Raw genomic sequence first — 21,521 nt, forward strand, 5'->3', positions numbered from 1 at the left:
AAGAAGGGAGGGAGGGAGGGAGGAAGGGAGGGAGGAAGGAAGGAAAGAAGGAAGGAAAGAAGGAGGAAAGGAAGGGAAGGAGGCATGAAGGAAGGAGGGAAGGCAGGGAGGAGGAAAGGAATGAAGGAAGGAAGGAGGAAAGGAAGGAAGGGAAGGAGGAAAGGAAGGGAAGGAGGGAGTAAGGAAGGAAGGATGGGAGTAAGGAAGGAAGGATGGGAGTAAGGAAGGAAGGAAGGAAGGCAGGAGGAAAGGAAGGAGGGAAGGATGGGAAGAAGGGAAGGAGGGAGGAAGGAAGGAAGGATGGGAGTAAGGAAGGAAGGGAGTAAGGAAGGAAGGAAGGATGGAGGGAGGAAGGAGAGAGAAGAAAACTTATATTTCAATCTTTAAAAACAATTTTATTTTCCAATTATGTGGAATAACCATTTTCCACGTTTCCTGAAATTATGAGATGGAAATTGTCCCCCTCCTGGGGATGGTAAGCAATTTGGTCTGGGTTCCACCTGTACAATCAGGTAAAACATATCTCCATGTTGGCCGTTGTTGGAAGAGGCGATGCCCAGAAACACAAACCCCAAATAAAAACACGGATCACGTGAAGGACTCCGATCTACAGCCAGCCCCAGCCGGCCTTTCTCCGGGGGTGGAGAACAAGCTCATCCTCCAGGACCGGCCGGGACCATTTTATTGCTGAGAGTAGCAACGTTCTCACAATGCGTCAATGCAGTCGCCGCCCTGTACGATGTTTCCTGGTTCTGCTTGTGCCACTCTGCATCCGCTCAGGGAGGTCTTTCTGGCTCTTTCTGAAATCATCCTGTTCATGGATTGTCACCACGTGACGGTCAACTTCCTGTCATGAGTGAAGGCTCTGTTAGGGGTGGGGATCCCCCCCCCAATGTATGTGATCTTATTAACGGGCAAATCCACCATAAAACAGCTCTGAAAAGCTTTTTGAAGCAGGTGGGAAGACTCGGACTCTCAGATAACCATCGGCTGCACCTGCGTCGGAGCGTCCACAAAGATGAGAAATGACGAGCGTGAAGAGCTCATGGAGGCCATTCGCTAACGTGACGAGGAACCATCTGTAAAACCTGGTTTCATACGTGACTTGGAGGGGAGCAAACAGGGCAAAATGGGGTAAAATTGACACGGATGCGTCACGGCTGTCGGAGCTGACGACCAACACAGGAAATAGCAGGAATCCCAAAATGCCTCCCAGGGTCAGGCTGAGGAACTAAAACGATGAGGAAGAAGACACACGTGCAGAGCTCGACAAGGAGATGATCAGCAGCTTCGCGAGGATAAAGGCAGAGACGTGCGGCCAGATGATCAGTTTATATGAAAACGATCCGGACGTCCCAGTGGCCCGCAAGAATCATTCTACTTGGGAGCTAAAAGAGTGACGTGGGCCGCATGGATGAGGCAGCCGTCTGGCCCGGGACGCCATGTTTGCCTAACTGGAGCGTTGTGTTGTGGGGCAAAGAGGATGGATGAAGCGCATCCAGCCTGGCCTGCAGAGGACTCTAGAGAGGTCAGACGGGGCCTTTTCCAGCGCAGAGCAGGCGTTTCAGAGGGACGCCTGGGAGCCGCCTGGGGTCGGAGAGATGGAGCGAACCAGGCCCGAAACCCTGCGGCGGCATCAGCCCATCTCAGAAAGATTCCCGGAGCCGCCGCGGCCGTCTGGCGCCTCCGAAGGGTTCTCGGCCGGCGGCTTGCGGACCAGGGAGCGGCGATGCGGGACGTCAAAGGGGAGCCGTTGGAGCTCCTCCCTCGTGACGACAGTCCAGTAAAGACGGCCAGAGACGGGCCGAAATCCACGAGAGGCGTCGGATTGGGCCGGTCCGTGAGGACGGGAGACGAGCCGGGATGAGGCTCTCGGGAAGCCCGTGAGAGGCCAAGCGAGCCGGACCGTCCGTCCCCCGAGGCCGGCGCGCCATCGGCTTCCCACGTGCGACGTCTCGATTTATGATGGGAAAAGCCTGGGACGGCCATGCGGGGGAGGCAGAACAGACGGTGACGGGGCCTCCGCGGTGGCAAAGACGCCACGTCTGTCTGTCGGTGCTGGGAAACCCGCGGCCGGCCTTCCCCCGGCGAAGGCTTCGGGGGCCGCCAGGCGCTCAAACGTCCCCTGGGAAGTCCTCGGCACGGACGCGTGTGGAGAAGCTCTAGGACGGAGCCTGCCACGGAGCGTCCCGGGAAGTCGAGGCATCACGTGACTTGTCGAGCCCACGTACAGGGCTCGGATCTGCTCCCGTCACGCTTCGTTCAGAGTCCAGCCGGGGGAAAGTCGGGCCTCGGCGTGCCGCTGCCCAGACCTTTCTGTGTCTCCCAGAATCTGCTTTGGGGAACGTGTGAAAAAGCCGGGGGGGGAGGGGGAAGTGGGGCCACTTGGGACAGAGCCGGGAGCTCCGGCTCCAATCTGGCCTCTTCCCTGCTGGGTGACCCTGGCCAAGTCACTTCCCCTCAAGGCCGGGCCCTTCTGGCCCTTCCGGCTCTTCTGTCTCGGAACCAACATGCAGTCTTGAGCCTGAGGGGGAGGGGAGGGTTTAAAGGGACACGGAAAAGGCGTTTGGGTCTGGGCCGCCATCTTGCCCCCCCGACGGAGACAATGAGTGAAGGGGGGGGGGGGCATGGCCCGCCCCGATATCCAGTCACGTGTTCCCCCTCGGCCCCAGGACGCCGTCCGTCATTCTTTCCTCCCCCAAACCTGGGACAAACTGTCTTTGGCACGAGTGGCGGCCGGGCAGAGCAGGAAGACGAGCCCAGGGCACCCGGGCGGCTCAGGCTGGAGCTCTGGGCCCAGAGGGAGGGCCTGGGCTCACTTGCGGGCGGTGTGACCCTGGGCGAGTCACTTCCCCCCTTGCCTGGCCCTGGAGGGGGTGCGGGGCAGAGGAGGCGGCTGTGGGCCGGCTTGACGAGGAGAGACAGCAACAGGTGAGGCCTTTGGCAGAGCAGAAATCTAAGAATAGACCCGGCAAGGCCTGGAGGAAATCCTGGGGAAGAACAGGCTGGAGGGGGGTCCCTCAGAGGAATGAGGAGGGGCTGGGGCGGGGCGGCCAAGAGAAGGGCGGAGCCGCTCTGCGGGGGGCCCAGAACCTTCCCTCGGCCTGGTCTTTGCCCCTCTGCCCCGAGCAGCTGGCTGGGCCGGCCTGCACCCCGACGGTCCGGCTGGGAGAAGGAAAGCCGGGCCGGGCCGGAGAATTCGGGCTCCAAACCGACTGGGATCCCCCGACCAGCTGTGGCTTCGGACTCCCGGCGGGCCACCCATCCCCCGCCTGAAGCCGCCAAGAGGGCCGCTCGGGGCCTGCCGGTCATCGGCCAAAGGGGAAGCCCGGACGGCCTGGGGGGGAGGGGAACCGGAGACTGGCGAGCAAAGGGCGGCCGCTTGGCAGGGAAGCGGGACCCAACCCAAAGGCTGAGAAGCAGCATTTTGTGACGAGCAAGACCGGAGCTGATCGGTCAGAAAGGAGAATAAAATAGAAAATATTCAGGGCGGGCAGCACCGTGAATAGGAGGCCAGGAGGTCCTGGGTTCAAATCTTCCTCGCTGGGGGACCCTGGGCCCGGCACGAACCCGGACGGCGGAGCCCTCGGAACCGATCTGGAGCCCGGGACGCCCCGCCCAAGCCGGCCCGGCTCGCTGGCGAACCAGCCGCTCTGGATGCCTCTTTGGGCCCTCGGCAGCGGCGTTGCTTCGGGGAGGGCAGGAGGCCACCATGGCCGTTTCCGGCCTCGCTCTAGGCCATGTCCCGGGTCTGGCCCCCCCCTTCTCCCCCCCCCTCCCCGGCGGCTCCCTGGGGCCCAGCTGGGGCTCCTCCCTGTGTTCTGGCCTCTCCTCTTGGATGTCCTGGGCGGGTCAGGGCAGGCAATGGAGGCTAAATGACCTTCCCAGGGTCACAGTCTCAGGCCGGACTTGAACCCAGGACCTCCCATCCCCTGAGGCCCTCCCCGTCCCTGGTCCTCCCAAGCGCTGGTCTGGCGGCTCTGAGCAGGTGGGCTGTGAGAGGGCAGACAGGCACCCCGGGCGCTGCCCCCCCCCCGATCTCCCCCCCCCCTTGAGGGTCCCCAGGGGGGGCTGCGGGCCCGCCCCATCTCCTCCCTGACGGGCCTTTTGAAAAGCCAGAAAGCCGCCGTGACAGAGCCAAAGTCTTCATTTCTAGCCCCGAAAGGCCGCAGGTCGAGGGGCTGCCCCACACGCGCTGCTGCCGCCCGTCGGGACCCAGGACGCCGCGCTCTGCCTCGGGGGGCAGGGCCACCCGGAGGAGAAAGTCCCCCCCCCTCCCGAGGCAGGGCTCAGGGTCTCCGCTGGAGACCCCCTTTGGGCCGAACCCCGGCGGCCGGGTGAGGGAGGACCCCGGCACGTGGCAGGCCGAGGCTCTCAAGCCGGGCCCTCGTCCGTCCCTTTGATGGCCTGGACCAAAGGGCTCCCTTCGCGCTTGGGGCTCACTTGCTGGCCCCCCTCGAGGTTTCCTCACTTCTGATCCGAGGCTGGCGCCCGGGAGCCCCGCACCTCGGCCGAGTCTGATGCGAAACAAATGAGAAGGACAAAGGAAGAAAAAAGTGACCAAAGCAGAAACTAGAGAAATGACAAATTTGTTCCAAAATATACTCACATTAAATAGAATCGACACTCCGGGAGGAGACGTACGTGGCTGGTCCGGGGCCCTCCCCCCACGCAGGACCGGCCAGAGCCCGGCCCGGGCCCCGTACGAGGACGGGCAAGCTCCGGTCTTGGGACTGATCTCTGAATTTCTCGAGAATGTCACCCAGAGGCTCTACAGCTCGGATTCAGAAAAGCAAACCTTTTAAAGCAAACAACGTTTTAAAACCAGACACACAAGTTCTTGCTGTATTTATGTGGCGTTCTCCATGGGAAATGGACAGCCAGGAAGGTTCTCTTCTTCAGTACAACACGGTCACGGGACGTGTACAAGCCAGTGGGGCGGGCAGGGAGTTGGGGGGGGGAAGGAAGATGCTGAATATTTGTTTTTTCTTTCTTTTTTTAAGTGATAGATACAACTCGGAGGTGCGAAATCACGGGCCGCCATCCATCATCATCTGGCGTAACGCTTAATGTAATCTTCAACTTTATTCCGGAAGTCCTCCTGCAGGAAGAGGGGGGGGAGAAAAGGGGGAGTTAGAGACGCGTGGCGGGGACATGAAGCCTGTCCGAGACGTGCCCGGGAGGGGCTCCAGCAGACCCGGGCAGACGCAGATGGTGACGCGGGGACGCGGCACTCGCCCGCTGGGCGCCTCCGCTGCTCAAGTTTCTGGCCAGGATTCTGCCCGGGTCACTGTTCTGGGAAGAGTCTGCAGGGCTTTGGGATTCCATGAAATGGGGCAGGGCGGAGGGTAGGGGAACTCCCTCTGGGGAGACTCTGTCCCCCTGAATCCTCGCTTGAACAGATCTTATGGTGAGCGATAAAAGACTGACTGATCTCTCTTAAGACTCAGGTCTAGGCCATGTTGGCTTAAGGCCCTTCATACTTATTCCTTTCTTACTCTCGCTCTCTTTCTTTGATTCCTCATTGTATTATTAATTAAATCTCTATAAAACCCAGTTGACTCGGGTATATTCATAATTGGGAATATTTCCCTGGCGACCACCTTACATTTGATTTAAAACAAGACACTGTGGTGAAAACATATTTCCTGCGGTCACAATTTACTCACCCACTCTTATATCTACTACAATTTATATCTTCAACCATTTTAACTCTTACAGTTTGTGGCTCCCACTTAAATGCCACACCTGGGGCTCCTTTTCTTTACTTGCTGTCACACTGGAACCACCTCTTTCTATGTCTTTCTGTGTCTTTTTTCAGATATTTGAGTCCCCAGCACCTAGCAGAGTGTTCTGCCCCAAAAGCTTAACACAGAAGTGAAATCTCCACACAGATGAGCGATCAGAACATAACCACAGGTGATAAAAGAAATTACTTATGAGGTCTGCAGTTTCTCCCTCTTTACTCTGTTTTTAGCACAGACCACCACTGGGCGTGGGTGAAAGATGAGAATGAAATGGAATTGTTTTCCATTTTGCTGCCTCATATATAATTACAAGATAAGATATGGTACATGGTGGTAAGCCTCTTATCTCCTGCCATGATCTCATTTTCTAGACAGTCCTGGAATGAGGAAAGTTCTTTATCTCAGAGTACTGGAAAGCCTTTTGTTGTTATAGGGATAGGGTCTGAGTCAGGCGGGGTGCTCAGGGAGGGGTAGTATCTCGGGTATGGAGGGCTTGTCGTGCCCTCCTAGGGCAGCTCTCCAGCCTCTGACCCCACCTGACACCCAGCTCTCACTGGTGGCTCCCAGTAGCTGCTAGCATGCGGCAGCAGCCACACCCCGGGCAATGGCTTCAACAGGCGGCTAAACCTTGTGAGGGTAGCCATTGGGTCATTGACCCCTGGTGAACCAGGGCTTTGCTCACCCAGCATGTGAAGACTGCTTCGGCTGAACAGACAGAAAAAGTCAACAAGAAGGTTCAACGGCTGAGATGGCGACACAGCAAAGCACTGTGGAGTGCTCAGGGCGTGTTGGAGCACAAAGGACAACACGGCCACCCAATGCAGCTGAGGAAATCTCCAGGTGTAGCGACTTTTCGTGCCACTGGACCCAGGCTTCCAAAGCCGAGAGAGCGGGACTGTCTCTGTGCATCGACTTTTCCACTTAAATCTCGCACAAGTAGTCTTTGTGCACACTCATCTATCATAGATGAAAGCACACAAAGACAATCGTCATCCTCGGTTACCGAGAGACTACTACTACTACTGAGTCAGGCATTTTATTGGTCCAAATAGAATTCTCAGTGAGGAAACTCCCTATGTCAATGCAGGTTGGTTCTTCCTACGAACTTGTCCAGGATCCTATGTGTCATAGGTAGGATATGAATCCATAACTCTCTGCCTTTGAGGATGACCCTCATTCCAGGCTCCTCTATTTTTTAAGCACTCAAATATGGTCTGAGCAAAAGAGTAATCTCCTATATTCTCACCAGAAAGGTTATGTCCAGTTCTCTGGTCAAAATGTTCCCTGCATCACAAGTTACTACTGGTCATCCCAAAATGGCTGCCCAGAGACACCTCAAACTCAACAATCCCAAACAGAATGTCTAATTCCCTTCCTTACACTTCTCCTGAAATGTATCTATTTCTATCCAAGGCCCCCATTTCCCAGGACTGTAACTTTGGTGTTTTCCTCATTCTTCTCTCTTCTTTATCCCTGAAGTCAAATTTGATGTTTATATCACTAGGGTATCTCTTGCATCTGACCCTTTCTTTCCACTCAAAACAAGTTGCCATCTTGGTTCAGACACTCATCACCTCTCCCCTAGACTACTGCCACAGCCTCCTCATTGGCTCCCTTGCATCAAGTTTTGCCCCATGCTAGCCCATCTTGACCATTACTGCTAATGGTTTGCCTTAAGTACCCCTCTAACCATGTGACTTCCCTACTTAGTCAACTCCAGTGTTTCTTACTGCCTCTATGATCAAATAGAAAGTTCCCTGTTCCGTTTTTAAAATCCTCCACAACCTGGCCTAACATCATCTTTCTAGCCCTGGTGGATATTACTATAACTCCTGTAATCTCTTCGAAGCAAAGCTCCTTTTACCTTCTACAGGAAGCCTTTTCTGATCCCTCCCCTCGACTGATGGTGATTTCCCTCTCCAACTACCTCATATTTACCTACTTTGTATTCTCTTTCCATTTATTCCATATGTGTGCATATACATCCTTGTTGCCTCCTCTGTTGGAATAAGCACTTCATGGGGATGATTAAATTTATTAAATTAAATTGGTATCCCATGTCCCTTGAATACAGTAATCAACGGAACAGGTCTAAGTTCTACCAGTCATGGCCTTGACTTTCTGGGTTTGTATCTCCCACACTATTTCACACATGCCATCTTCTCACTGTGTGCACTTTTCCTCATGGCATCAACATTCCCACATGGTTGTCCCAAGCAGTCACCTTCTATTTTCAGTACATGTTCTAGGAGTCTAGGATATAAATAGAGAAACTGCTCATGTGGCTATTTGAGGCGAACCACTCCGATGAATTCCAACATGGAAGCTTGTCTACTGGCACCAAATTTTAATAAATCATGGCACCCTGGAGAGGAAACAGAAAACACCCAGTGCTTAATTATGCTGCTGCTGCTGCTGAGCAAACATACTCCTTTAGGAAAGAAAAAGACATTTCTTCTGGCTGATTCTTTTTTTCTTTAACTTTCAGGGGAAAATTACAAGGATTCCAGTATGAGGTCCCAAAGCCAGAAATGAATGGTCTCAGTTTCCAGTATATATAATGAACAAGAGATGTCAGTCAGTCATTAGCAGGGCTTGAGGATGGTTTGGAATTCCTATGCAGATTTTGTTTACTCAAGGTTAAAAAGGTTAGGCCTGGAAAAATATCCCCCTTCTTTTCAGACTCCAGAGCAGGAAACAAGCTCCTAAAAGACCAGAATTCAAATGGAAGGCAGCTAAATACAGTCTTTATGAAGAACTTGATTCTCAATGGCACAGAGAAGGCGGTAAATGCTAAATGACTCAGTTCAATAGTTTCCCTTTTTCAGGTTCAGGGTCATTTTCATTAGCAATGCCTCTTCACATAAGAAAACTGGGGTGCGTGGGAAGGTGCTCTTCAAGATACATGTTTTCCACTAAAAGAAGAGGAACCCTCCATCCTATGTTTTTATAATGCCACCCTACGTGACCCTGGGGAAGGAAGTGTGTTCACTCACAGTTAACTTCTTAGTGATGGCTTGAGAAGAGGCAGGGAGACTTCTGAGAAACTCCAGCAGGAAGGAGGACACTGACCTGGGAGTGCCCTAGATTTCAATTCCTGGCTGAAAAAAGCCTGAAGGACTTTTAGGAGGAAGAGGCTTATTTATTCTTAGAGGGAAGGACCCATTAGGGTCTGATCTGATTCAGTGGAAGGAAAATGAACAACTTTAAAATCTTTAAAGCTCCCTAGTCATATTTCAGGAGGTAGGAGGTTCCCCAACAAAGGGTGTCTTCAAGCAGAGGCTGGGAGGGTGTAGATGAACAAAACTCTGTGATCTTAGTGTTCTTGTCCAACTTAGTCCAACTTTCGTAGCTTTTCTTAATTCAACGTGGCTCAGCAATGACTACATAATTTGTCACTAGGTCAAAATCCATTTTCTATGACAATGAGGAAATAAATATAATTTGCCACAATTTTTAGGTTTAATAAACTCTATAATAAAGTATTCCTGCAGCTAAATCTGTACGCATCACATATCTTCCAACCTGAAACCTATTTCCATTATGGAAGTATATCAAACTATTAATTATTGACGCAGAAAAACAATAATCTCTATGAAATATCTTTGTGAATTATCCTTGGTCTATGTAGTAATTTAGCCTTCAGCATTCATACAGAGATTTACTAAATGTCAGGATATAAAATTAAGGCAAACTTTATTGAACTGAAACAGAAGGCTCAGGGAAAAGGTAAACTTGAATTGTATTCTCTGCATTTTTTTTATCAATATAAAAGAATGAAAAAGAGTTTAAATTCTGCAGTATTTGGAATGAGGTCAGAGAATTCACCTATTATAACACATCTCAATGGTTGGCAACTTGTGGGATGCACTGTGCATCTGAAAGATGAAGAATTAGCATTGCAGAAAAAGTGAATTTATTTATGGAACTTGTTTACTTCCTGGATAAATGTTCTTTTCTTTCTTCCTGGTGTTGCAGCTCCCTCCCCTTGGTAAAACACCTTCAGGGATGTTCTTCAGCTGGAGTTCCAAGAGGGTGGCTGCTGCTTCAGGTTCTGGGGAAAAAATCCTACTTCTATGGTTGATGAGCCCCTCCTGGTATGCTTCCCATAAACAATCAATCCAGAGACTTCACTAGCTTTTAAGAGAAGGAATTTACTAAGATGGAAGAGAGATGGTCAGTATAGAACATGCTCTCCCAAAGCCTTCACCCACTCATCTACAAATACATACAGAGTCCCTAGACAGAGTGGACCCAAACATAAAACATAATGGTAGTGAGATATGAATGGGGGGCAAAAAAGATCCTAGTTCCTGGTACTACAGGGCCTTTATTTCTCTGTATGATCCTCAGGTAGCTGCTACTGGGTCTGGTGATTCAGCTGGGTGGGCATTCACAGGCTTTTTTTCTGGGCTGAGAGGAGTCCTGTTCCTTGTTATCTCTCTCTGTCCCTCAGGTCTGTGTGGGCTTCCAGCTGGATTTATCATCTCTGATGGTTCTAGTGACAGCTGAAGGGGATGGGAGGAAGGAGAAAAGGTCTCCTCCTTTCGCGTACTGCCTTCTAGTAGACACAAAGGGGTATATCTCCTGAGCCTGGACTCCTCAAGGAACTGCTGCTTCTCTATACAGTGAAGCACATGTTTGATTCTTTCAACCAGTCACTAGATTTTCCCTGTGGGATGCTACTACCTCCACATGGTGGTTGAGGCTTTATAATCCTTTCAAATGATTCAGGAAGTTATCACACATTGTTGGGACTGTAGGAGAATTGTTCTACTTTAGGAATGCATGATTATATTATAGATCTTCTTTGACTTTACTGACTGAGCGTGAGGAGAGGAACTGTCTCCCTTACACTGATTATATTCTGGGCTTTTTTAAACTATCCTCGGAGGCTGTCAACTCATCCCCACTGAGGAAATAACAATGGGAAATGGAATAATCTAGAAATACTACTTTAAGGTTTGTTTTCTTCCCAATAACCCTGTGAGCTAGGTAGTAAGAGCATTTCTGAATCTCTGAGACTCAGGTCAAAACTGAGATAAGGTCATACAGAGGCTCCTGCCAGTGTCCTTGGGGCTATACCCCACTGCCTCTGGCAAGGAAGATCTAAGCCAAGAACATCAGAAGGCACCCAAGAGCCATCTGGGTTTTGTAAGTAAGGCCACATAGCTGCTACTTAAACCCTTGAGGTCTTGTGCTTTTGTATGTGAGATTCTAACTCCTACAACTTTGTTTTAGAGAATCCTCAAGAGAGTTTGAACTGAGGTTTAGCATGCCACCTCCCATGCCATTCTGGATGCTTCTATGTAATTATATATGCACACACATTGAGTTTGCCATCCTACCCTGAGGGAAAGAAGTCTGCTTGTTTCTCTGTCTATGTAACAGAGGTCTTGGTCTTTTCTAGGCTTCTGCATTTTTTCCATGACCTTTTGATCCTCCTTTTCCATTTGATCCATTCTACCTTTCATAGAACTCTTTTCTTCATTGGATTTTTGTGCCTTACATTCATTTCTTTTCCCCATTTATCTTCTACCTCTCTTATTTGATTTTTACATTCCTTTTTGACTTCTTCCAGTACTTGAGGCCAATTTCCATTTTTCTTTGATGTTTTGAATGTGTTTGTTTTGGCTCTTACCATCCCCTATTGACTCTTGTGCCTTATTCTTTGTCTCTATAGGGTTCCATATTTCTTTTGCTGTTTGCTCACTTTCTCAGCCTTTTTTTGCCTCTGGACTTAGAGTTTGGAAAGCTGACTTCTCTGCTGATGGTTTGCAGGGCTCAGCACTATAAGTTCTTTTGCCCTGGGGCTAAGGGCTTCACCATAGCACAGGCACTATGGACTTCTGGGCCTCACTGTGGGCTGGTGCCAGGGCCTGACACTTCAAGGGATAGGATGGAGTAGTAGGGGTGCTATTAGTGTAGGGAGGGTCTCAGGATCCCAAAGTTAGTCTATGCCCAGCTTCAGAACCTGGCAGAGTGGGGTGGGGTGGTGGTTGGCCAGCACTCCACTGTGTGCAGTTTTGCTTCCAGTTCCCCCTTATGCTGTGAAAATAGACTCTCTGCCCATTTTTCAAGTTGTGTTCAATAGGAGAGCACCCTTGCTCCATCTTGCTGTTCGTTTTTTGACTTTTGGCTTTTTGAGCTTTTTAAAGATTGGTTTGGAAGGATTGTCAGAGCAGCTTTCCCTTTCACCACTCCTAAGCTACCATCTTGATTCTGTCCTTTTTGGAAGCCGTTACTAGGCCTTTGGGTAAAGTGCACTCTTGGGTCAAGTTATAGATGATTCCACATACTCATAACAGCTTTTTAAAAATCTTTAAAAAATTCTTTTATATTATGTTTTTTCCCTTAACATTAGTCTTCTAAAATTCTGAGTTCCAAATTCTCTCCCTCTGTTTTCCCTCTCTCCTCCTTGAGGTCATAAAACAATTTGATCTCGGTTCTACGTGTGATGTGTATATTTGTGCAAAACATATTTCATATTGGTCTTGTCATTCTGCTTTATAAAGCAGAAATAGTGGCTGGGATTAGAGCAAGAGAATGGGCTATGAGGAGGTGAGAATGTTCATCTCTTTGTCCTTCCCCCATCTGCTTTACTGTTGGGAAGTACATCTTGGGCCACCAGCACCTTAGGATGTTCCTGACGATTCCTTTAGTGCTGGGTCACCTAGCAAACTGAAGGTGGGCAAGGAGAGAGGGTGGAAGAGAATAGAAACTTGTGGTCATTACTGTCAGCCCACACCAAGGAGTGGAAGAAAGACTTGGCACACCTCCTCAGAGACTGCCATTGTTTTTGTTTCTTAGAAATTGGTAACTGCTTTTTCTCCCACTCATCTTATTTCTCTGCCTGACTATGGCATGGCTGAAAGGTGGGGCTAGATGTTCACAAGCTCTGGCAGACCATGACAAAGTGGAAAAGTCCCAAGGGCTCTGACTGCATATCTACTGTAGGATTAGCTGAGCTAAGCCAGGCAGTCTCATTATTTTTAGCCACAGCCATCTCTGAAGACCATCTACTAAGCTGGAGGCACCATCAGTGCAAAACGTATCCCCACGATGAAATAAACTCACCAATCCTCACAGCATGAAAGGGATAAATGGAACATGTATGTAACATGCGAATCGAACAATTCACATAATAAAAAATACTGAAGTATTTGTTCTGTGCCAAGCACTCAAAGCTTTTACAGAGCATTGACTCTATATAAGACCAAGAGTCAGTAACTGCTGCTAGGCCAATGTGCTTGAACATTTACAGACATCATCTCATTTAAGCTCCAAAACAACCCTGTAAGGCAGGTTCTCAAAGAACTGTCCCTATTTTACAAATGAGGAAACAGAGGCTCAAGAGATGTCAAATGATGTGCCACGACTATGTAACCACTAAATCTCTCACTGTTCGACATCCTTTGGGGCTGGTCTTTTGAAAAGGGAGTCTGTTCCAGTGTCAGGAATGAATGAAAAAAGCACTGAGAACGAACCATGTGCCAAGTACTGGGCTTCACTCTGGGGATTGAGAGAGAAAAGCTCTCAAGAATCTCACATTCTCAAAGGAGGAGACAACACACTTGATGGCAGGGCCTCTGGATGTGGTCTGGATGGCAAGTAATGGGTTTGGCTGGAGTGAAGAAGGGAGAGAAGGCTGATGTACAAGTGCACCTTCTTTAGTCAGTGGGACTGACTGAAAGCAAAAGCATTTAAGGGTCTGTTTTGTGCCAGACACTGTCATGGGCCCTGGGGAGTTAAAAACAAAAGGAGAAAGTCCCTGTCCTCACAGAGCTTATGTTATAATATCAGTGGCGACACAGAGTGGGGGCCAGAAGGTTTTTTTGGCCTGGGAATCCTAAGGATGGATGGCGAGTAGCCGACCAGGCCAGCTGATTGACATTTCCAGAGGCAATGACTATATTTGATTAGTTTTCAGAGCAAGAGGAAAGAGGAAGGAGGAGCCACATACAAGCAGCGGACCAAGACTGCGACGAAGCAGTACAGACCCGGGGCCTCTTGAGCCTCGGGCCTTAGCTCTTCCTGGAGAGGGTGTTATTGGGAAGGAAGGTGGCCAGGGTGAAGAGAGGTGATCTCAGGTAAAGGACCTGGCAGGAATGTGGATTTCGTAAACAGAAACATATGAAGACTGGTGGAAGTCTTTGTCAGCTGGGTTTATGAGGGAGGAAAAGCTTTGTCAGTGGCATCTTTTAGGAAGAATGAGATGAAGGACAGATTGGAGCATGGATAGGAAGGGCCTGGAAGCAGAGAAAGTGGGCTGGAGGTTATCCTAAGAGTCTGAGGGACTAAACTAGGAGGCTGAAGAGAGATGGGGACAAGATTGCTGAGGTAGGAGTGACAGAATGCGGTCATTTATGGGGGAAAGAAGGCTCCAGTCTTTAAGGCTCCAGTGTATGGGAGGATGGCAGCACCATCCACAGGAAGGCGGTTTTTTGAAGGGCAAGATCATGTTTCATCAAAGAGAGAACGAAAAAAATTCCCTCATTTATTTCATTCTTTCTATTGTCCATCAAATGAGCCCATTTTAACAGCTTATCTGATAGAAAATCTTGAAAAATATTTGAAATCGTACACAAAAGGCAATTTCAAGCTTTAGTTGTTAGGCTTTGTCAATCGCTCAGCAAGTTCTAAGGAGATACTGGACAAGTATGTACAAGGCCTACATTTAAGAGAACATTCACTCCCACTCCCCTAATTCCTGAAGTTCCTTTGGACTGGAGAGCTCTTTATCCCCTTGTTTATCTGCACCGATTTCTGCACTGAGAAGCAGATTTTAAGAAACGTGGATGAATCACCTTAGCAGAGAAAAAGATCTTAAAATGAAAACCAAGTCTTGGTTGCTGAGAATTTCTATTCCATTGTGACTACAGAAATTCCTTTCCTCTGAAACTACTAAAGATTTGGGGATTATTTGGCCTCAATAAAACAGAGCTTTCATTTTCTGAGCTATTAACTTTGGCCAACTGATTAGCTCATTCTTGAAACAAGTTTTCAAGCAACTGTGATTAACTCCATCCTTCAGAGGGGCTAAGGGCCAGATCTACAAAGCGGATGCTATCCTGGGCTGCGCTGGGGGCCAAAGAGTCCAGAATGAGGGAGGGGCTGCTCCCCTGGCCTACATTAGGCCGCGTCTGGGGTATCTTATTCACATCTGGGAAGCACATTTGGGAAAGATACCAACAAGGGAGCGCTCACTCAGACAGGAGAGAACAAACTGACAGACTCCAGGCCAGACCACACAAAGGTCACCTGGAAAAGCAGGGAGCGTTTTGAGCCGGAGAGAAGGCTTCTGGAGGACACGTGGTGGTTCATTTCAGGTAGGTGAAGAACGCCCATGTAGAAAGGCAAGTTTGATGGGCTTGGTGTGGTCTCTGAAGGCCGAGCCAGGAGTCCTGGCTTTATGGAAGGGTTTTCAAGAAGGGGCTAAATTGGGGCCTCGGATCAGAGATGCTGGAGAAGGGGTTCATGTTCAGGTGTGGGCGGAACGACACGCCGAGGCTCTCTCTTAACTCAGAAATAAGCGAGTTGAGGGGGGTAGGAATTTATGCCTTATTGAAAAACCAAATCTGAAGAGGAACCTGAAGGGGGTCTCTGTCTCTCCCAACGTTTGTAATGGATGATTTGTGTCAGGCTTGCCGACAGTAATTGTGGATTCAGAGGACGGGATGAGAAGGACGGGCAGGATTCTGGGATCAGGAGGGCCACAAGACCCTGATGGTGAATCACCGCTAGTATTTTATAGGGCAATGCTACATAAGCTAAGGATATGGGCATCTTTCTACACAGACCATGGTTAGTCATGATTTACAATCTTAGCCCCATGACAGTTTACCGCACCGAAGCTTAGACAGAGTTTTCTATAGGATAATAAATCACATGTAAATTACTAGCCCAGATTCCCAGGGAAATATTTGCTTCGGTGGGTTTATCAAGAACGGCCAGTTCTTACCAAGTACAGCAGGGAGGGGTTAGTCACCTCAAGTTGGATCATGGGACTATGTGACTGATTCTAGCTAGGCTGTGGCTATGATTTTATTGGCATACTAACCTAATTCTTGGCAAGGCTGAAATGTATGCTACGAGAAATCGATGACACCAGTCTAAGATGTGGGGGGGCCAGATATTCCCCCTGAAGCACTACCACCTTGTGCCAGAAGCCTTTCTCCATTCCCCCAAATGCTAGTGTTCTTTCTTTCAAGACTTCTTGTAGTTGCTCTCTTTAGATCTGTTCTATATAAACTTTATCTCATCTCTTAGGAGTAGGAACCGACTCATTCTTTGTATTTTCTAGAACTTAATGGTGCCTGAGACAATAGAGATACTTTAGATAAAGCTAGCTGACTGGCTGACTGAAATGAAGTCAAAAGAGTTCTAAGGTTCCTACCCATCAGACTGGCAAGATGACAGAAGAGCAAAATAACCATTATTGGAAGGGATGTGGGAGGGCAGATTCATTAAACGTGCCCTACAGGTGTGCTCCCCACTGAATCTAGCACTTTGGAAAATGAACTGGAACCACACTCAGAAAGTCACTCAATTAGGCTCATACACAGCTCTGCCTCAGTGATACGCCCAGAAAGCACATACTCCAAGGAGGACAAGGAAAGGATCCCATGTCTACAAGACTGTTTCTAGCTGTACCTTCTGCTGCTGTCTTTCTGCCTTTCTCTGTATCCCCAGTGCTAGGGTAGTGCCTGGCACACAGTGGGTCTTCATAAATGCCTTGTGATTTGACCTGAAGAGCTAAACAAATTGTAGTAACTGAATTTTGGGTAATTCTACTCTAAGGAATATAAGGAATGAGTCACACAACAGATTCAGAGAAATACAGAGAGGCCTGTATGAATCGAAGCAAAGTGACGTTAACAGAAACAGAACAAATCATTCAAATTCAAAGACCAAAACAGTCAAATGGTGGGGTGAGGGAGGGAAGGATACTTCCCTCCTTGGGAAAGACCTTGGAACTTTGACTTAGATTCTGTAGATAACTTAATTACTGAATTCAAAAGCTGAGAGTAAAACCTCTCTTCTATTCCTGTGACAGACAGGTAATGGAGACACATCTTCTCCAACATGATCACAGAGCTGATTTGTTTTTCCTGATTACACATAAATTTGTTATGAGAGAATGCTTCTAGGCTCATGGGCAGTAAGAGATATGGGGGAAAAGTTGTGATGTTTTATTAACTGAAATGAAATTGTTTGTTATTGTTATTGAACAAGTTTAGGTGGTCGTATTGATATTCAATACATGTTCTCAAGGAAACATTTAATTTTTTAAATTAAAAAAAAATCTTAGAATACGGCGTTTTGGTTCCAAAGCAGAAGAGTGGTAAAGGCTAGGCAATGGGGGTTAAGTGACTTGCCCAGGGTCACACAGCCAGGAAGTGTCTGAGGCCACATTTAAACTCAGGACCTCCCGCCTCTAGGGCTGGCTCTCAATCCTCTAAGCTGCCCCCAAAACATTTAATTTCATTAAAAAAAAAAAAGGTGAACGTGTAGCAAGAGTAAACAAATGTAAAAAAGCAAATATCAAATAAAATGCAGAAGGTCCTCAGGTTTCAAGGACCCAGGATCTCATAAGGGTGGCCACTTCCTCTATGAGGCAGTTCACTGGCCCTGTGTGCTTCTGGAGACTGCCTTGAGTTGATGGGGTCAAAATGACTTTGCAAGGTCTTGGCTGCTTGGCTACCTCTAAGAAGCCTGCGAGGTAATAGAACCACCTTCAACAGGTTCTAGTCATAACTAATTCTCGTGGGGAATTAGTGCTACGGAAGAGTCATAGCATCACTGTCCCTTTCTCTTCTTTAGGACTCAGTTTCCATAACAGGCTAGATAACACATTATTTTCTACTTGGCAACCAACCTAATGTTCCTGACAAAGATTTACTCTCCAACAGTCTGTGTGATGAGAAACCATCTGGTTTGTTTGCCGAAGCACTGACTCACCTTGTCCCGTAAATGATGCTCTGCAGCTTCAATATTCAAGGGATCATCAAAATTCAAAAGGTCCTGAAAGGCAAGAGAAAGGCTGAGTGAGTTTGTGAAATGTCGCTTTCCTTTAAGCGACGGGTGACTGGGTCAGTGGCCACCCAGCAGCAGAGTATGAGCTACCTGAGAAGGCCCCGAGGGAGACAGATGTGTGTTCCCTGGCTGCTGATTCAGAGGGAGAAAGGACAGAAAGGTCCCTGGAGGACCAGAGTCCCACATGCCAGGCTGACTTAGAACTCACTGTTCAGTATGAAAATGGCCATCACACAGGTCACTCGAATCTCATGGCAAAGACTAGGGTGTGGGAGAAAAGCCATGCCCCACTATCAAAAGACTGAATTCTGAATCAAAAGTGGGGGAGGGAGGGCGAGTATTCATTTCACAGGGCTGTTCATGAGGAGAGCAATCCCTCATGGTACTTCTGATGGTGGTAAGCCCTATTCTGGTGCCACTTCTGATAAAGGCGTAAGCAGAAATAAACTTGCTCTATAAAAAGCATCTTACTGGTATGTGCTAAGAACAGGGCGAATAAAATGAAATTCCTAAATCATAAAGCTCATTTTGTAAGGCCCTCTTTGACGTAGTATGTTACTTACTTGTCCTTTCTGACCCCCTCAAGTGTCCTGTGTTGTCAAACTTATGAAACTGCAGAATAAGCAACAGGACTAGAGACTTGGCGCAAGGGCCGCCCCCCAAACCCCAAATTCGCTCAGGGAGCTTCATGTCATCTAGAACTGGGTCTAGACAAGTCATGAAGAATAAAGCAGGATGTTGGTAAGATTTATTCTTATCTCTTCACTTCTTGACAGACAAACAGTTACCAAACAGACTGTATTCCCCAACACATCTGGAGAAGGTCCTCTATCCATTACAAAGTATTCTTGGGAAACCACATGATAGGAATGAGCCACCTTCTCCCACAGGACTACGAGGGCTCGAGGCTTAGGCTCCTAACCAAAGAGGAGGCACCAGATGATTTTGCAAAGCTATAACCACTCTAAGTCTCCATCATCACTAAGAAGCTAACAAAAGTAGGCAGAAGCGTGCTAGCCTTGCAGGTAAGAGTTGGGGCTTCACATCCATGCCCTTGTTGGACCCTCTTGATCACTCTGTGACTTGCCTGTCACAGTCACCAACGCCAGGAAGTGGCCGAAGAGAGATTTCAATGTGGGCCCTCCTGCTTCTCAAGGGAAAGCTTTCCTCAGTACTCTAGTTTGTTTTTTTTTAATATACCTCAGATAACACTGATTCTCTAAGGAGGCTCAAGAAATGTGTGTATCTACTTCTTTAAAACTGCATAAACCAAAGCCCAAGCTTCGTAGCTGGTATTTAGACAGTATTTTAATGCTGGCAAAGGGCTTTACACCTGGATCTCCTTTGATCCTCACAATAACCCTGTGAAATGCCCATTCTTCATCTTCAAGGAGAACCCGTATCCTTGACAGAGGAATGAATCACTCTCCCTTCCACAGTCTTTGACGTCCTGAGGTATCCTGCTAGATATTTCACTTTGACGACTTCGTGAATGAGGGTTTTTGGCTTCGGGGCATTCAGAAACCCGTTGGAAGGTCCAGGTCACTTATGGTGGTGTGTAAGTCACTGAGGACAAAGTGAAACAATCCCACCAACTGGCATATACTAAACCATATGACTTCGCAGGGTTTTATCATCACGCAAGACGTCTTCTTTTGTTCTAATCACTTTGCTTTGCTCAGTTTGGAATTGAGTTCACAAGATTTTGACACATACTCTTTAATTCTTTATCATGAAACTAGATTCTTACCACACTGATTTTTTTTTTAACCTCACCTTCCGTCTTGGAGTCAATACTGTGTATTGGTTCCAAGGCAGAAGAGCGGTCAGGGCTGGGCCATGAGGGTCAAGTGACTTGCCCAGGGTCACACAGCTGGGAAGTGTCTGAGTCCAAATTTGAACCCAGGACTTCCCATCTCTAGGCCTGGCTCTCCATCCACTGAGCCACCAGCTGCCCCCTGCACTGAATATTAAACACACTTTTGCTGCACAGTTTTTGGTGGGCTGAGTTGGGGTACCATATCTTCATCCCCCACCATGCCATCGTCTCACCCCAAGTGAAACAAAAAAAGCATTTTTCCACATGAGCCATTTCCAAGAATGCATTTCTCATTCTGCACTGAGTCCATCCCTTCTCTGCCAGGTGCGTAACCATCTGCAGGACTCTGAATGCATGCAAGAAAGCCGGTTACTTAATTATCAGAGTTCTTGGGTATTCCAAAGTGATTTTTCTTCACAATGTTGGTATCATAAATTGCTCTCTTAGTCCTGCTCGCTTCACCCTGGGTCAGGGTCGTCTTCCCAGTTTTCTCTGAAAATGACCTTTTAAGAATTTGTGATGCTGTTAAATAACATTCATAATTGTGAATAGATGAATTTCCTTATGAAATAGAAAAAGAACAGAGTGAATCGGGAATCAGAATGAATGCTGATAAGACACACTCGACACAGTAAGACTCACAAAGAGTTCCCAGAAGGGGTTAGAGCAAACTCTCACAGACATTCGCTAAAGTGAAAAAGGAAAGAATAGCCTTCGTTGTCTCAGGCAAGGCAATGGCAAGAACAAATTAAATGAGAAGGAACAGACAGGTTAACTCCATTCTGCTGACAAACAATGAACACAAACACAACGAATGAAGATCAGCATTAAACCTATATGCTTTCTGTGACATAGCACCTAGAGTTACAGGGAGAAACAGAGAGCAAAACTCTAATAGTGGACCACCTTGGTGTATCCATTTAAGCTCTGGATAAATCTAATCAAAAACAAAAACAACCAAAGAAAAAACACAAGATAAGGACCTGAATATAATTTCCAAAAAATTATAAAGATAAACTTCCAATGATTACTGAGTGAGAATAAAAATGGTATCTATATTTCCAGTTGTGAATTTCACCTCTGCAAAAAACTGAGCATGTATTGGAACATTAAAAATGTCAGGAGGGGCAGCTGGGTAGCTCAGTGGATGAAGAGCCAGACCTAGAGACAGGAGGTCCTGGGTTCCAATCTGGCCTCAGACACTTCCCAGCTGTGTGACCCTGGGCAAGTCACTTGACCCCCATTGCCTAGCCCTTGCCACTCTTCTGCCTTGGAGCCAATACACAGTATTGATTCCAAGATGGAAGGTGAGGGTTTTTTAAAAAGTTACGAATTCAGAAAAGTAGAAATATTAAGTTTAATTTTTATGGATCACAGTGCAAAAAAAGTTATTGTCAATAAAGGGTTGTTGAAGAAACAACAAAAATCCTAAAGAATGGGTAGGTCAAAAGGGTAATCACAGACACTGTAACATCAGTAAAAGTAATGACGACAATGTAAAAACATGCCAGAAATTTTGGGATGTAGCCAAAGAAGCTCTTAGGGGCAAATTTCTCTCTCTAAACACTTTTGTTAATAAGAGAGAAAGAATAAAGCAACAAATTGGACACACAACTAAGAAAAATAAGTTGAAAACCAAACCAAAAAACTACACAAAACTCAATAAACTATAAGCTAATTTGATTAAAGAGAAAAACCAAATTAAGAGCATTGAAAAGGAAAAAAGTTAATTCACAACAAATTAAGAAATAAAGGAAATTATTAGAAAACATTTTGCCAATAAAACTGCCAATCCAAATAAAATGGGTGAATATTTACAAAAATATAAAATGGTGAAAATCAACAAAACAAGAAATAGAATTAAATAATCCAATCCAAAAAAGAACTGAATTAACTATAAGTGAGCTTGACGTGGGGAT

The 21,521-nt window shown here is 47.5% G+C and overlaps 1 protein-coding gene across 10 annotated transcripts in view; it reads right to left on the reverse strand.

The window, feature by feature from the left end:
- Window positions 1-4,573: 4,573 nt before the first annotated feature.
- Window positions 4,574-21,521, reverse strand: part of UBE2F (ubiquitin conjugating enzyme E2 F (putative)) — a 104,126-nt gene continuing 87,178 nt past the window's right edge. For all 10 annotated transcript variants that reach the window (XM_007485896.3, XM_007485897.3, XM_016429353.2 and 7 more), the window contains 2 exons: window positions 17,709-17,771; window positions 4,574-5,101 (listed from right to left, as the gene is read on the reverse strand). In XM_007485896.3, coding sequence (XP_007485958.1) covers window positions 5,051-5,101; window positions 17,709-17,771 — 114 coding nt within the window. In that variant the 3' untranslated portion in view covers window positions 4,574-5,050. The remainder of the gene's footprint in view (window positions 5,102-17,708; window positions 17,772-21,521) is intronic.

This window comes from Monodelphis domestica, chromosome 2 (genome assembly GCF_027887165.1).
Source record: "Monodelphis domestica isolate mMonDom1 chromosome 2, mMonDom1.pri, whole genome shotgun sequence".
Classification (NCBI taxonomy): domain Eukaryota; kingdom Metazoa; phylum Chordata; class Mammalia; order Didelphimorphia; family Didelphidae; genus Monodelphis; species Monodelphis domestica.